The following is a 17,058-nucleotide window of genomic DNA, read 5'->3' as shown; positions in this document are numbered from 1 at the left end:
GGAGTCCTCATTGCGGTTACAACTTCCTTGTGAGGGGAAGAGGAGGGGCAGAACCAGTGACAGGACCCGAGGCCATGACCTGACGTTGTGTCAGGGGAGGTTTAGGTTGGATATTAGGAAAAGGTTCTTCACCCAGAGGGTGGTTGGGCACTAGAACACTCTCCCCAGGGAAGTGGTCACTGCACCAAGACTGACAGAGTTCAAGAAGCATCTGAATGATACTCTCAGGCACATGGTGTGACTCTTGGGGATGGTCCTGTGTAGGGCTAAGAGTTGGACTCGGTGATTCTTGCAGGTCCCTTCCAACTCAGCATATTCTGTGATTCTGTGAGATATCCCACCAGACTTCTAGAAGATTTTGGGGGTGAGATTAAAAAACATAACAAATGGGGAAGGTGCTACTTTTGTACATCAGTTCTTCTGATTCCTCTTCTAGGCACATCATCTAGAAATGCCTTATGCAGTAAAACACAGCCCTGCACAAGGAGCCCACACCTGAAAGCATTCAGAGTCAGGACCCTGCTGGGAAGGCTTAAAGGGAGGCTTTAGGAGATTTGTAAGCTCTGTGCCAGCCTTAGGACTGAGATAAATGTCTCTCCAGAATACAGATCACTCTCATTTTCCCTATAGCCCTTTTCTTCCTGAAGGAGCTTTTTAGGGAGGCAATATTATTCCAGCTCCAAAGAGATTGACTAGTACAAATAGAAGCTAAAGTAACTAAACCTTGGAATTACAAAAAAAGAGATAAATAAGACCCCAGTGCTACCAACAATACAATTAGCTGATTGTCACATGGGACTGTTAACAACAGACACTTTTCAAGAATAAATCCTTATGCTTTCAAGATATGTCTTTTCGATCGCCAGCTCTTTTAAGAGTTTCAAGATAAATGAGTGCAAAGCAAATTAATGGAGAACACAATGTAGTCACTTAACATTCTTGATATTGATTCCATTTCATTAACTTGTAAGCACTTTACTCTCCCGCAGAGAGATTTTCTTCCCTCCTAAGGTATCTAATTACAAGAATAAAAATAACTTAATAGAATCTTCCCCTTGGAGCCTTCCTCCAGATATATTTCCAGAACTATACCTTGATGTAATTTTTTATTTTCAGTCAGGACTATGTAGAAATTTTAGTACTGAGAAAGGGATGTGAGCAGTTTTTCTGCAGGCTTGAAGCATTTGATTCGCCTGTTAGAAACACCAACCATAAAACCTGCACTGCAGTCCTCATCCTTCAGAAAGAGTGGCAGGGAAAGACAGTAGATGTGTCAGGATGATGTTTACTGTGCCCAAATTAGCAACGGGTGTGTGGGCATCAGTGTGCGTCTTTGAGCGTTGGCTTCCTGTTTGTGGAAGTCATTCCAGTACAAAGCTTGAGCCTTTCGGAGTCATGTTGGCCATTTCACCAGGGCTACAGCAGTACTGAGGAAGGGACCTGCGTTTTAGCCAGAAGATGGTTGTCTTGCAGTACAACATATGCCAGCTTTTCTGCCAGCCCAGCTGGAAAACAGGACACACTGGAATCATTCTCCAGGGCTATATGACTCCTCTGGCACTCAGGGTACCCTGTGCAGAACAATATTCCTAACTTTATGCATCCCAACACTGTATCACACAGATATAACCTTAGCTTTCAAGAAAGCATAATGGGTTTTCCAGGCAGAGCAGATGAATAAAAAACAAAAGAAGACTAAAAACCATGTCTCTGACTAGAGAAAGTTACTCAGGTCTATAAGTAACTTAAAGTGAATAATGCCTGATAAGAAAGGATATACTGGTCAAGAAGACTTGGGGTATATTGTAATAAAACTTTTTTTCCTCTTCTCCGAATTATTTGTAAAATCAACACAAATTTTCAAAGTGTTTTGCTTGTCAATTGGCTTTTTTTGCTGAACGAGATTGACCCACTTATAGCCCTTAGTAGAATGGAAATGACAAAATAACTACAGGAAATTGCTTCTTTCTGCTGCTCTCCACAGCAAATGTTTAAATGCACAGAAATTAGCACAATTTTCAGAGATGGAAGTTGTCCAAGAAATTACGGAAGAACAATATGTCTTAAAAGACTAAATCTGCTCCAGTATTTTCAAAACAACATGCAAGACCTGATGTGTGTGACTTCTGCTAGCACTAAGGAGAGTAACAACATACAGCACAGGTCTTTGAGACGAACATATCTGAGATGTGATTTCAGCTTTAAGCCAGCACTGCCCTGTAAGAGCTTACAGCTTCCTGGGAATACAGAGGAGAAAGCAAATAAATAAAACCAGTGAAGAGAAAAATATCTGAATAGCAAAGGCAATGTGCAAGGGAAAGGTAAACAGAAATGACAGTATTACTTGCATTCGTTGCCTAGGAAATTGGCCATGATCAAACTGACCAAGATGAACTCTTTTAAAGAATGGGTAATCGTAATCTGAGTTCTTTTAAATTAATTTCACCTCTGGTATGGGCTGCAACTATACATGCATACATACATTTTGACAATGACGGACTGACTAAGTTGAACCCTTTTCATAAGCACTTAAGCATACATGGTAAAGAATAAACATTTGGAGTGAACTACAGGTAACTGCAGTCAGGTAGTCAATAGCATAAAAATCCCAGTCAGTACACAGAGACCCAGACCTTCACAGTGTAGTTAATCCTGTTTTCAGAAGGGCACCACTAGTGGCTACAATGATTTGCTCTCTGTAAATGCTCACTCTCACTGACTATTGGGGGATTCCTACCAACGAGAAGTCTAACTAAAGTTAGACAAAAACTTACTTAGCTAGTCTAACAAGGTAAAATAACCTCTGCAGAGTTAAAAACTTGCCTGGAAGGCTTTTCTGGCATGGCATTTTATATTTGTTTCCATTGAAATGAAGATAATTTTATGATTGACTTCAATGGTAACACGTTTCTGTTAATGCCAAACATTTTGAGAATGTCGTGTTTCTTATATTCAAGTGTAAAATCAATGATCTTTAAAATATTACTATCAGAGAGCTGGACTTCCTCCAGTGATTTAATTTGGTCTGCAACAAACCACACTGAAAGATACAGTTGTATCCAGGATTTTATACAGAGATTCATCACACTTCAATTTCCACAAGAAGACCTTGTTTAAGTGAAGGCGTTTAAAGCAGCTCCTCAGAAAGGGAGCACACAGAAACTAGTTTGATTGACTTTTTTACTAGCAAGGCACTGGACAACACTGCCTGGCACCTTGCTGTACAGACCAACAGACAGCTGAGAAACACATGGGTGTATGATCTGACTTTGTATTTAATTGGAAAATCATCCTTCTTATGCCAAAGGCTTCTTCACTACCCTAGAAACAATCACATAAAGGAGATGAAGCTGGCTTTTCCTGTAACACACTGAGAAAATAGATAAAAAAATTAATTCTTACCCCAGTGTTGACTTACAGCAAAATTCAGTCTCTAAAACAGTAATCTCAGAAGACATGAGGACTGCCCAAAGGGATTCATGGTAGGGTTTTTCCCTCTTCCCATCCTACCTACTCTAGGACCTTACCTCAGAGCCAGCTTTTCAATCCTGGGTAAACAGCAAGAACAATCAGTAATAAAACCTCCTCGGTAGAATCCCCTCTTTTGTGAGTAGCCAATATTTTGGTTGCAATCTCAGGATTACTATGCATTGGAACCAGCTGTCCTTGCATTCCCTCCATAGGCTCTGCACAGGGCCATGGAGCACATACTGTCATGCCAGGGTTGAGACTGTAGTCTACTAAAATGGAGTTTGTAAACTATGACACTGATAAATTTTATCCAGTAAAAACATTTCTAGTGTGAGGCCAAAGAAGAGGGTTGCAAGTTTAAAAGTCATGGCTAGGGGTACATTTTTCTTCTAAGCAGAGGGAATATGAGGTGAAAAGAAGCTAAAAACCAAGCTGCAAAAATATTAGTTCTTCTAAGCATGCCCAGAAACAACTGAAGAGAGGATTGTATTTTGTTTGATAGAAAAAAATGGCTCTGTTGCCCAAATTAAAAATAACTGAACTTCATTTATCTGAATTTACTTCACTACATTGCTGGCTTTATCTATGCCTGGCTTAAATCCTGAAGTAACTGGAAATCATTTAAGTAGAATAATTCATGCTTATAGCACTTCAAAATTCAGTTCAGTGAGTTTATAAGAGTTTTTGCAAAAAGCTTACAATACCCCTGAATTTGCATATTTAGACCTTTGCTGGTACCAATATCAGAGGACAGAGTGGTGTGTTCCCTCTGTCAACACATCAGGAAACCACAAGGGAAAAGATTCATGTGCGAGAGCTGATGTCTGACATTCTTAGGCCAGAAGCCAACCTGGCAAGCACAGCACTTGCAAGGCCCAAGCAGAAAAGGTTTAAACTGTACCTTAGCAGCTGCAAAGGCTTTTGAAATCCTACCCTCCGGAAATCATAACCTATTTCTTCTCAGTGTCTGGCAGAGCACACACTCTTCTTGTTAATAAAGCGAAGCATCTCCAAGGAATTCACAACCACTGGAAAAAAGTCTAATGTAAAGTATTGATTTAATTTACAGAGCTCCAGATAAAGGTATTTTACTTTGGTATACAATGTGAGGCAGCTACTAATAAGACAACACATTTAATCGCGAATAAGGTGTTCATAAACTTCCTTGACTGCAAATACAGCAGAGCCAAGGCCATGCAGAATTGTGTTCCTGACTTTTGGCAACTTGAGCAGTCTCAAAATTTGATGCCTTTGGCCCTCCTGCTCCTTTTGCAGGGTGTGGTGGCACTGCAGGCAGCCTCCCTTCTTGTGACAGTCTCCTCCAAAGTGGAGCCTGGTTCCAATCCCACATCCGCTGAGGCAGGTGGAAAGCAGCAGCTGGGCACACCAAAAGGCCAGAAACCCCAGAACCAACTACTCTGAGCAGTCCTGGCAAGATACCTCCTCAGAATCACTAGGAACCTACACTCAGAGACATCCTAGCAAAATACAGCCTACCATCTTTACAAATAACTCTTTTCACTGACTGCCACAACTGGGAGCAGGGAGCAGCTGAGTGGAAAGAGACCTAATGGGCCTGAAACATCGTGAAACACTTTCCCAGGAAGATACTCCAGACTGTTCAGTGAATTTTGCTTCATATTCAAAGTCCCCTAATTTACATAAATCCTTATCTTACTGCAATTTACTCTTGGTCATGCTCAACTCTGCTAATATTAAGGACAGAATTTTTTTCACATTGGGTCCTCAGAGTTCTGGACTCTGCGACTTCCCTTTAGCTTTCCGTTCTTAATTCTACAGGGATATTATGAAATAATATTAGTTGTTTTATGCCAGAATAAATGAAGGTCATTAGCTATGAAGAATCAACTTCTTATTAAATCTACTTGTGTGTCAGAAGAAGGATCCAGATATGAGTATACATATTTAAAGACAAAATTAATACTGTACTTCTAATATTCATTAGAACTCTATAAATTATGTATAGAGTCATTTTTATAAGGCCAGAAAAGATCATCGGTCATAGTCTGGCTTCTTGTTTAGACAATATCACTGAACTCACTCATACATATGAATTTTATATTTTAAAAAAACATACATCATCTTTATTTAGCAATTGTAAGTGATAAAGGGTCCCTAACAAGCACTGATAAGTCGTTTCAGTGATTGATTACCCTCTTTCATGTAAAGATTATTTTTATCTGCTTATCTTCCAACCCCAGTTCTGACTGCCAGACAGCAGAGCCTCTGTAGTGCTGTCCCTACAGCAGGATGCAGAGCTGGGCAGAGACGGGTGGAGTAAATCAAGTGCAACCAGCAGCACAGCGTCCAGATACTGCTCCCTACCTAACACAGTCTTGTTGCAAGGCAGGCTAACTTAGCCCAGATTCTGGGAGAAGCTAAGGCAGTTGTGCTGCTCCTGGTACCCAGAAAAAGCCATGGGAAAGCAGTTTGGGTGTCCCTACAACTGCGTCCTCTCATGGTGCCGATATCCATGGGCTGCAGTCAGGTGGCCTAGGAAAGGAACTCCTCCTAGCACAGTGGTGGAAGGCAAAACAGACACCTCCCTCCCAAACTGTAATCTTTGGTGAGAGGACTCCAAAAATCAGCTGCACCTGCCTTGCCTCCCTGTGCTTCAGCTCAGATGGCACAAATGCCTGAGGAGAACACCCTCCTCCTCTTATACCATAGCACAGAGATGTGGCACCATAGAAACACACACTTTGCTTCCTGTGCCCACTTCCAGCTGAGCCATACAGCCCTGGCCCAGCAACCATCTTCTGTTTTGTGCTGCCTGTGACCCACATGTCATCTGCTGCCAGTGTCAGCAGCGCTTTTGCTACTTCCTTCCAGGTCACTGCCCTGGCTCTAAAATCACATTCCCTCCACCTTCAAAACCTTGACAGAGTCTGATTTAAAACAGCCACTGTCAGCATTGGCTGCTGGCAGCTCGACCCTCAACTGACAGCAAAGCAGGCAGATCCTTCCCCCTCCCGATTCCTGCCATATATATGCATTTGCGGTAACAATGAAAGCTCAGGTACCTTCCCCATCACCATTCAAGATGTTATAGCAGTCACTGGAAAAAGCCTTTTCCTCCTTGATTCTGCTGTTCACTGAACATCTGCTCCCTGCCCATCCCCACTGCTGCCCAAATAGAATCCTGTAACGAAAGCCAATCAACCTCAGGTAGTTACTGGAGGAGTAAAAAAAGAGAAAATTTGGTTAGGTCACACTTTGATTGCTGCTATGAATCTGCCTAGTCCCATCAAAACTCCTGACAAAAGTCTTATTCACATCTATTTAGTAGACTATAATAGCAGATGTGTTTCCAGCCAAGCATTTTTAGAGGAATATTTTTCTGCAGACCCTTTCAATGAAAGAACCCCTTGACATCTTATTACTCATAAGGATCTGAACATATACTGCACAACTCTTGTGTTGCACCTGACTGATCCTTGTGCAAGCAAAACCAATCATCCTCTCTTCAGAGGGGTACTATTTCCTTCTCTCTCCCAGAGATTTTGGGGATGTAGTCCAGCTGACACATGCTGGGCCACAGTCAGTACATGGGACTCTCCCTGAAGACACAAAAACATGCCTCCAGTTCTGGAGTTCTGTCAGCTGAGATAAATCTTTCTCTGCATCTAGCCATGGCCAGAACAGAAATGCTTTTTCCAGAGGAAGCTGATGATCTTGGAAAACTACATCCTCCTGCACCACAGAGGGGCAGAGGATAAGCAAATCCCTGGCTGGCAGAACAAGGAACATCAAAGAAGAGAGCTGCAATGTACTCTTGCCAGTAATTTTTGATGGGGGACTCAGGGCCAAGCTGGACGGGCTTGTCTCTGCCTTCCTCTGCAGCCTGGGCAGCCTGTCACACTTCCAGACTGGTTATATATTCTCAGCATTGGTTCTTCATCAGACTTTTCCTGTCATTTTCTTGGGCAGCAATGCTTCCATTACCAGACGGAAATGACTGCTAAGACACGTGGAGTTACTCTTGCAGATTTGCTATTTAAGGTTAAGAAAATGGGGAAAAAAAACCCGGGATTTTACATATATTGTCAAATAAAAAATGTCCTTTGTTTCTTATGGGGAGGCAAGGGACAATCCATATTTAATGCTACATCATTTCCATTATGAAACCCTATTTTATTCTCATTTGTGAAAGAAATTTTCTTTCTGAAAGAAAATTGGTTGAAGTTCCAAATGGCCTGATTCTCTGCTGCAGAAAAATGGTAACTAACTTCTCTGTGAGCACCATGTATTCACTTACAGTTGGATGAAGCTTAAGTGGCACTTGTCCTTGTAAGTGACCAGAGAATGTCATCAATACCTGCCCATGGGGCTGGGTGATGAACTCAACTGGCTTTGGCAGCACGCCACCAAATGGTGCCAGGTAAAACTCTGCATCTAAGTCTGAGGTTGTTTTTTTCAAAGGTTTAGCTATTGGTCTTATTTTGAGGGTGTCCTCCAGGAAGAACAGCTTGCCTCAGCACTAATGGGTCAGGTTGATCTTAAGGACTCCCTTTAGAGTTTCTTTTCTTTTAACTTAAGTGGCCTTGCAAGTTGCTTATTAAATTGGCATCAATTTAGCAGCCATTTTTGCAGTAGAATTTTGATATTTCAGTTTCCTACATGGAGTTTTGCATTTCTTTTTTGTGCTCAAGGAGGAGGAGGCAGAGGTTAAAAAAAAGAGCAGTGAACAGAAGATTCATGAGCAGGATAAAGTAACATTCTGCTCTTGAAGCAATGGAACCAAGCAATTTTTAATGGGATTTGGTTTCATGTCATATAATTTCAATAATCTACTATACATACAGTGATATTTTCTCAAAAAAATGCAAGTAATTTAATTTAAAAAAAAAACCACTTTTCTTAGTTTTTCCTGAATTTGTTTTACTCTTTATGGTAGCCAAATAAATAAATTTCAATAAAACAGTAATATATCAAGTGTCAGTTTTTAAGAAATTCCAGTATTGGGGGAAATATAGTTTTATTTTTTGAGAAGTTTGCACTTGTTAAAACAACAATTGTGTCCTAAGATATTTGTCAAACTATTTTATATTTGAATAGAGGGATTTCTATATTACAAACAGGCTGTGTTTGTTTTGCTGGCCACACTGATGGTGTCTCCACAAATTTGCATTGTTTGAAAACAAATGTAAGATACATAAAAGGGACCACACTTGTTTTTTTTGGTTAACTACCACAGCCACATCCACATCTCTTTCTCTCTAGATGCAGACAAGGTGTCCTGCCAGAAGAAGTAATCAAGTCTAGAAACATCCTGTGCATTGATGCACCATCTTCTTATCTCCCCACAGACCACCTAATGGGTCCTGTATTTCTATGTATCTCTCCTCCTTGCTCCTTTCTATGTCCACCAACCACCAGTGGCTCTGGAGGATTGTCAACATATGGTGACTCAAGTATATTCATGCCAATCAAGCCACAGAACTGCCCCATCTGTGCCACAGCCTTCCTCTCAGTGCAGGCACCTGTCATAACTTGTTTGCCTTTGAGAGTTGTAACTCTCTGCTGAATTTTGTTGTAGGGTTAATGCTTCATGGACAACAGAATCACAGAATGGTTGAGGTTGGAAGGGACCTCTGGAGGTCATTAGGAGCCCCAGTCCATGCCCTGCCATGGTTTTACAAGCAGCTGGAGGCTCCCTGCAGCCATGACCAGCAGAAGCTCTGCACCACCTACCTTCTCCTGTACGCAACATATTGCAAATAAATTTTCCAATTCATGAACACATTGCCTGGTCTCTGCTGTCTTTTTGGGGAAACCTTTTGGGCCTTTTGCTTTTGCATAAGGATTGCATAAGCCTCAACTTCCTAGGAAACTGGGCTAAAAAAATTCAAAGCATATTAAGTGTCACATCTAAGATTAGAGCCTGCAGGCAGGGATATGTAAACCAAATGTGTGCTACGAAGAAAACAGCAGAGTAACTGAACCCAACTGGCTCCTTGCAAGCTTGGGAGAATCTCTTTTGCATCTAGGCTTCAAACCTCTGATGGACTCTCTAGGAAGTAGGAATAAACAAATCTTAGGTTTAGCATCAGAAGAGACTGACACTGGGCACAGAAGAACTGAAGGACTTGCATTAATTTATGGGCACCAACTATCACACCCTACGATAATTCCTTTAACAGGCCTGAAATCAATCCCTCATTACTAAAGAAAACTGGCAGAAACAGCAGAAATTGCTCTCATTGCACATCTGCTACACCTAGACTGAAAAATACTTTGCTTCCATGCTGGCAGGACTGCTGATGTCACAGGAGCAGCTGCATCACTGGCTACGCTGGCAAAATGAGCTTTCTTACAAGACAAGCAAACGCAATGTACTGTGAAGTTGCGTGTGAGGATCTGCGCTTTTAAGGATAAAGGAACATTCTGCGCAGCAGCCAGCTGACCTACATTTACAGCTGAAGACATAAAGCTGACCCGCAGGGAGTTCTGTCTAACCTACAAACACAGAAGGAATGCTAGTCAAGCAGACCATGTCTTTTAAGATTATAAACTGAGCAGGAGCAACAGCATGGGGACAGGCTTTTCCTGCTGCCATATGTAAGAAGCAAACCAGTTCAATACAGCACAATGAGCCACTGCCAGCAGGGAAGCACATCTCAGGGTGACTCCTACCAACTCAGTGGGCCTCGCTCCGGGGAGGAAAGCACATTGTTGCTATGTGTAGACAAACTGAGTGAGCACTGAAATGGCAGCATGAGCTGAGCTGGGCAAACCAGGTCCTGGGGTCCCACTGGAGGCAGTGAAGCAAAGCCAGTGCTGCTGTGCTCTCTCTGCTACCTCTCTCATGGCTTCTAAGCTTGCATAAGTAGCAACACCAAGGCACAAACACAGCTTGCCACGTGAGCAAGGATGACCTTCCAAAAACCAATACTGCGTTGTAGGGTTGCTAGGCCATAAAGAGAGAAGAGGAGGAGACAGAGGCACAACCTTCCCCAGGCACAGGGGTGATAATTGCAACAGCATGAGAGAATCACACACACTTGGGACTAGATTTTTAATCCCCACCAAACAAAGTAGCTCTGTTGAGATCAGCACAGTGCTGCTCCACACTGTATGAGGATCTCCCTATTGGCATAAATCAGCCTTTAGAAAAAAGGCTCCCAGTTAATTTACTGAGTCCTGCCCTAAATACACTGACTTTTCTTGAACAAACCATTCCCTGTCCCTCTGTGGAGCTGCATGGTCACATGAAAGCACATGAGCTTTTTTTCCACTGCTACAGTGGTAGAGGAAAGATGTAAAAGAAAAATTGGAAGTTACTAGAAAACAAAATTCCGTATCCTAAACCCTCCTATTAAAGACAGACTGTAAGTGTTAATTAAGCCACCTTGCCTATAGTTAGATTACATCACACCATTTTACCCCTGGTAAGCATGAATGACAGCTCTATGGAATTTTATGAGGCAAAACCAGAGCAAGGAAAATAGCTCTGCTGGGGTCCGTAAGTGTATGCAAATAACCACAGGAGGAAATGATCATTAATAAAGCCTGGATAGAAAGACATTTCCCAGATTACTCAAAGTTACTTCCCTTTTACTTTTCAGAAATCTAACCGTCTTTTATCAAAACTTCACACAGACAAGACTTTTCCTGGGACCATGTAAATGCCAGATATAGATGCAATAACTGGAAGCCAGTGCAACTTAACTGCGGTATGAAGCAGGGACTGACTGCTGAGACACAGCCACGTGAATTACCTGCAACTCAGAGCTTGCGTTGGTGCAAGTTGCTGCAGTGGGTATCTAAATATATCACAGGCTTGACTGAGTCAAGTGCGTTACCTTTATTTTCATGTAGAAGTCACTGCCCATATAGGGTCTTCACAGCATTTTTGTGACACTCTGATGGAAAGTGTGCTGCCCACATATCGGAGCCAACATGTGACATAAACCTGAACACAAACCACTCGTGTTTTCATGTATCATATCTTTGTCCTTTCACCCAGCCAGAGCCTTGCCTGATAAAAGGGGGGTAAAGAAGTTGACTTAATATTTCCTTTTTTTTAATATTAAACTGTGATGTCCACCATGTTAAACAAGGACAAGAGGAATGAGGTTTGGTTTGCAGGCCAAGCAGGAATGTTTAATATAAAAACCTAATTTGCTGTGATAGAATGCTTGAGGAAATTCCTGTTTCCTGTGTCATGGATTCTGGAAAATAATTAAGTCACAAAATCATAGAATACCCTGAGTTTGAAGGGGCACACAAAGACTGTGGAGTCCAACCCCTGGCTCTGCGCAGGGTAAGTGCTCACTGTTCTTATGCTGAGACAAGTGCATTGTCCATCCATGCTTAGTTTCAAGTGTAATCATTTATATTACAAAGGTTGAGGCATTTACCTATTACTGTCTCTGACAATCTTATCATTTTAGCAAGTCACTTCCAAATTTTACTCCTCTCAGATAACCTTTCAGCAAGTTCATGATCAGCAATTATTTGTGGCCAAAGTTAGGCCCTTTCTACTTGTATTAAATAAAGACATTTCTATTCATTTAAGGAAGATGGACTAGAAAAACATTTCAAAGGTGATTATAGGAATCAACTTATAAGCCCCTAAACCACTTTTAATGTTAGAAAGTCAGAGGTTTTAAAGCTGCTTTTGATAACTTTAAACATTTTACCCTAATCTTGAGCTACAGCAATTTACAAGAACCTGAGGAGATGACAGATCATTCCACACAGTAAGAAACAGCCTGTCAGATGTAGTTTTTGTTAGCTGCCATCTCCTCTAAGAACAGAGGTAGTGACCAGCATATATTCCATGCGGCAAATTACATATTACATAAAACCTGTACTGGTCATCTGGATATGAAACATTGCAGAACTCTCTAAAGGGAAACCAAAATAGTAAGTATATAATCCCTTTGTAGTCTAGCCTGAAAATTACAGGCCTCTAACATCACAAAGAGCATTTTTCTCAAAAAAACCTTCCTAAAAAAACAAGAGAAATAAGGTATGTTGGGGAAACATTTTATATATTAGCACCAGAGTATTGGCTGAAAGTTCACATCACTCCTTGTTTTCACAATGTCTTATATTTGAGTTCCATGAAACAGTAAATTAATTGATTACACAAACTTGAAAGGATCCTCCCCCTTCAGTTACCTGTGTGGAGAACAACTTTTGCAACTTTCTGCCTTATTCTAGCTCTCTATGCGAGAGCCTATTTTAGCCTAGATTCCCACAGATTGCCACATTTTAATGGTTTCTTCTTCAAAGGAGCAATGCCCATCTGGACACACTTAGCCAGCCACATTTCATCATGCATACAAAATGATGCATGGTGCAGAAATGCACCATCTGCCTTGGCGTTTAAGCTATCATATTGTGCCCATCATTTGCAAAAGGTTAAGGGGACACAAATCTTTGCTTATATGTGGTAATGGGTTTTGCCATTTGTTGCTGCCAGAGCAGAAGCTGTAACTACTCTGGGGGTGCTGACAGTGTTGCAGCAGTGACGGGTGGCCACATGTTGCTGTCTTACTGATGAAACTTTCCCAAAGCAAGATCAATAAGCTTCCCCTCTCTCCTTCTTCCTGCTTTCTTCCTGTATCTCCTTGCCCCTTGAAGGATCACATGAAAACTGTGAGAGAGGAAACCTCTTGTGTTTGTGGAAATAGAAGTGAACATACACACATGCTCTATAAGCATTAAAGTTTACATTAAAGGTTTGAGCTGTGCATAATCATTGTCCTTTTCTGGTAGGAACACCCCAGAAAGGTCCCAAACACTGACTACGCACCTAGATCAAAGTGGCTGCAAGAGCTACACTGTAATGAGCTGCTCTGAAGAGATCCTATCACCCATCCATCTGTTGTGAATGTGGGTGCAGAAAACAGGAGACTAGTTGTCACCTAGCTCCTGTTTTCTCCCAGACTGCAATGCTCTGCAGATAATAATGAGCAAACTTCAGCAAGCTTTGCTTTCCAAGATGGTATTTCCATGGAGATATTCCTGAATGCCTCCAGCTGGTGTCCTGGCTACGGATTTCAGTTTTGTTTCTAAAAGGTATGATAAATACCATGACTAAAAGCAAATAGGTTGCCTTTATTCCAAGGTGTGTGTGTGTGTGAGGTTGGTGGAGTTTTTTGTGATGCATATTTCTCACACACAAAGAAATTCTAAGTTTGCTTTGCTTTACTTTCTAAATAAAGCCCTTCTATCTGGTTAGTTTTTTCTGTCCCTGCATGCCAGGCATCCTGGAATCTCGATTGTGCACCATGGAAAAACCATTCTCACATATTCTGTGAAAGAATGAAATTTGCTGGTGGGGAAAAACCCTTCCGGTTCTTTCATTTGGAATGTGAAGAAGCTGCTGGCTCTGCTTCTGAGGTGGGTGCACCATGCACCAAGCCTTCAGACTGGAAAACTCTGAGCTACCTAAGGTACCTTCTCCTGGTAGTGTCCATTTTCTTGCTCAAGAGAATATTCTGCTCAGAAAGGCCGGATCAAATGTTACGTTCTGTATTCCCTGAAAGTAAGTGCCTTACTATTGCAGAAGCTGTAGAGCATGTGATCAAAGGATGCCATATGGGCCACTTATTAACAATGAAAAATGAATGCACCATTTGTCAGGCTGTAATTAAAATGGAAGAACAATTCCAGTTTTCATTCCCATTGTTGATCTGGGTATCTGTATCACAGAGCATAAACAGTTTCTTGCCTTATTACTAGTAGCATGAATCCACAGCACATCAGGTTTATACATGAATATTGACAGCAAATATTTCATATTATGGCTCAGTAATATGCTGATATATATGTAAACACATTGCCTACCAACTTCCTACTATTATATATGTTAATGGGATTATGTTTATATACATGTACAGAAATACAAATTCAGAGGCAAATTAACCAACAAACCCAAGAAAGATAAAGTCAGTGCAGTTTACGTGTCATTCTGAATTCCAAGTGCTTTAAAATATTCCCGTAATTTGCAAGTCCACATTCTAAATGAACACACTGTAAAAGCATTGCACAAAAGCTATTTTAAACTGTCAAAATACAAATCAGTGTATCTCCACTTTCTTCACTCAGATCTTAGTTGAAAACCGAAACATTTCCAGATAAATGCTTTTTTAAAAGTCAGAGAATCATAGTTTTCTCTTGGATTCATTTCTACAGAATTGCCAAATATAATCATTAAAAAAGATCACAAGCTTTATGATATTTTTAGTTGCCTCCTTTTTCCACTTTTCTCCATTCCTCCCTCATCTTCCATTGAATGGCAATGCCTGTGATTTCTAGAAGGGATATTTCAAATCCAATGAGTATGAATATCAGCTTCCCATGGCTCCCTTAGAAGCCTCAGCCAGCAAGAATAGGAACAGGAACAGTGTAGAAACACAGAAACAAGCAAAAAAATAGTTTAGACTATTTACAGGGCCAACAGAACAAATGTTTAGAAGACACAGCATCAAAGTTGGACAATGCTACCTGACACAGTTGCACCAAAGTCACATTAAACCACATTTTATGCATAATTTCTCATTGATATAAGGTCCTAGTTCACTTTCATAACCATGGGTGATAACAGAGCCACACAACTTCATGTACTGTCATTCCATTTGAAGTGGGAGCCAGTTCAATAAATTATTTCCTTCTGCAGCTGAAATACAGATGGAATTGCACCAAGGCCTCCCCTCTCCCCCACTTGAACATAATGGGGAGACTCTTCCTTACAGCTACAGCTGCAATTCAGTGTTCATGTCTCTCCTCCACCTGCAAAACTTGGCCCTCCTACAGCATCCTCTTCCCAGAGTTCTCAAAACATAACTTCAACACTGCTTGGAAAGGCAGCTGTGGTGCAGGTGATTTTAAGAGGCTACAGCCAGCACCATACCATCTACTTCTGTCTCCTTGAGGAACCCATTGCATCAAAGGCCGACATGGTACTGCAAAGCTATTCCAGTCAAGGCAAATCATGAAGCCGCTCAGGTTCCCCAATGGCCCTCAGGAAGAAGAATGCAGAAAAACATTACTGCCATCAACACAGTTGTGCTACACACAGCCCGAGAGTATGGAAAGTTCTAGCTCAGGAAATCTTAGAGGACTGTTTATAGCTTTACTCAGCTTTAATTTAATACTTTGTCTTAGCCCTCGGGAAGTTATTTTGTCCCTGCACTATGTTTAGCAGGGATCTGTTTGCAGAAAACACTCTAACCCCACTTCCTGCACCATCTCTCCTAAAAAAAAAGAATGATGAAACATTAGAGAGAGGTATTTTGAACAAATACAGTGATAAAAGGTTGTTTCCCAAAGCTGTTAAAAAGACACAGTTTCAAACTCCACTCTCAGTATTAGGGGCACTCCAGGTTATTAGAGTAAAACTCGGAATATTTAGTATCATTTCTGAAGCAGCAGGTATGATGTACTTTCAGGATTAGCTGCATCTTTGTATATTATAGGACTGCTGCAGTCTAAAAAGCTGCATTCCTTCATTCTGTTCCAGTGATGCTGGTCAATCATCAATTCCTTAGGTAGCAATAGTTTTGGAGACTCATCAGAAATGTTCATCTGGAGAGCTGTTTGCAATTGATGTAGGTGCAATGCAGTATCCTGCCACTTTGAGCTCCACACACTTTGGGGGCTACATTAAAAACATTCCCTTCCTTAGCTCTGCCCTATTTTTGCTCTGTTGCAAAACACAACTTGCAAAACGATCCATAGCATCAAACTTCACAGAAGTTGCCCTTAAAAAAAGAAAGGGCAAGAATAATCAGCAATTTTTAGAAGACTTGAGCAAATATTAGCAAGCAGCTCTGGTATTTTGAGTTTCCACTAGCAAAATAATAAAACTGAAGAAAACATTTTAATATCAACATCTTGCAGCTGCATCTTATTCTCTCATGCCAAAAAGCTTAAATCAGTGTGTTGCAGCACAGGAAATGACCAGAGTAGGACACAAATACAGTGTTTCAACTTAGATCATTGCAACAGTTAATCGAGCATTTTGTGACGGCAAGCAATTTACCAAGTACATTTTCACATGATTAAGCAGCAAACGAGACACAGTCCACAGGAGCTGCACATTTAATTGTGTCAGCAATTATATTATAAAGCACTTCACGCATATACATGTGGGTATATGGACCTATCATTATATACTTACCGTGCAGCAAGGCATGGGTGTTACGTTGGTCTCAAAACAATTGCTTTACAGCCCCAGGCAGAGCAACCTTCCTCTCACTCTCATCTCGGGCAAGTCAGTGTTTCTGGAAGGTGGCCAGACAAGATCAGATTCATCAGCCAATAAAATTGTCTAAAGCTGCCGTTCCACAGGAGACCGTTCCTCCGGCTGCAGGCTCAGGAGCAGCCAATAAAGGAGAAAATCAGCATCAGAGTGCAGGCGAGCATTTTGTCCCATACCAAGGGTCTGCTCTCCAAAAATCTGGCTTCCCCCTCCCTGCACTGCTGTATGCAGTCATCCTGCATGAAAAACAACTCACACTTGGCTTGTCTGGCTAACATGGGTGCACAGCTAATTCTGAACAATGACAAGGGTAAAGAAATGAGTCAAGCAGGTGCCTCATGTGCTGG

The 17,058-nt window shown here is 41.4% G+C and overlaps 1 protein-coding gene across 4 annotated transcripts in view; it reads right to left on the bottom strand.

Annotated features, from left to right (window-relative positions):
- Nucleotides 1-16,739, bottom strand: part of OSBPL5 (oxysterol binding protein like 5) — a 178,713-nt gene extending 161,974 nt beyond the window's left edge. For 2 of the 4 annotated variants that reach the window (XM_027701817.1, XM_027701853.1), the window contains exon 1: nucleotides 16,631-16,739. In XM_027701817.1, coding sequence (XP_027557618.1) covers nucleotides 16,631-16,645 — 15 coding nt within the window. In that variant the 5' untranslated portion in view covers nucleotides 16,646-16,739. The remainder of the gene's footprint in view (nucleotides 1-16,630) is intronic. The other 2 variants (XM_027701826.1, XM_027701860.1) reach the window with 1 other exon arrangement.
- Nucleotides 16,740-17,058: the final 319 nt, after the last annotated feature.

Source organism: Neopelma chrysocephalum, unplaced genomic scaffold, assembly GCF_003984885.1.
Source record: "Neopelma chrysocephalum unplaced genomic scaffold, ASM398488v2 Primary Assembly neopelma1_24, whole genome shotgun sequence".
NCBI classification, from domain to species: domain Eukaryota; kingdom Metazoa; phylum Chordata; class Aves; order Passeriformes; family Pipridae; genus Neopelma; species Neopelma chrysocephalum.
The sequence above is the reverse complement of the archived record's forward strand: the minus strand, read 5'-3'. Positions and strand labels throughout refer to the sequence as shown.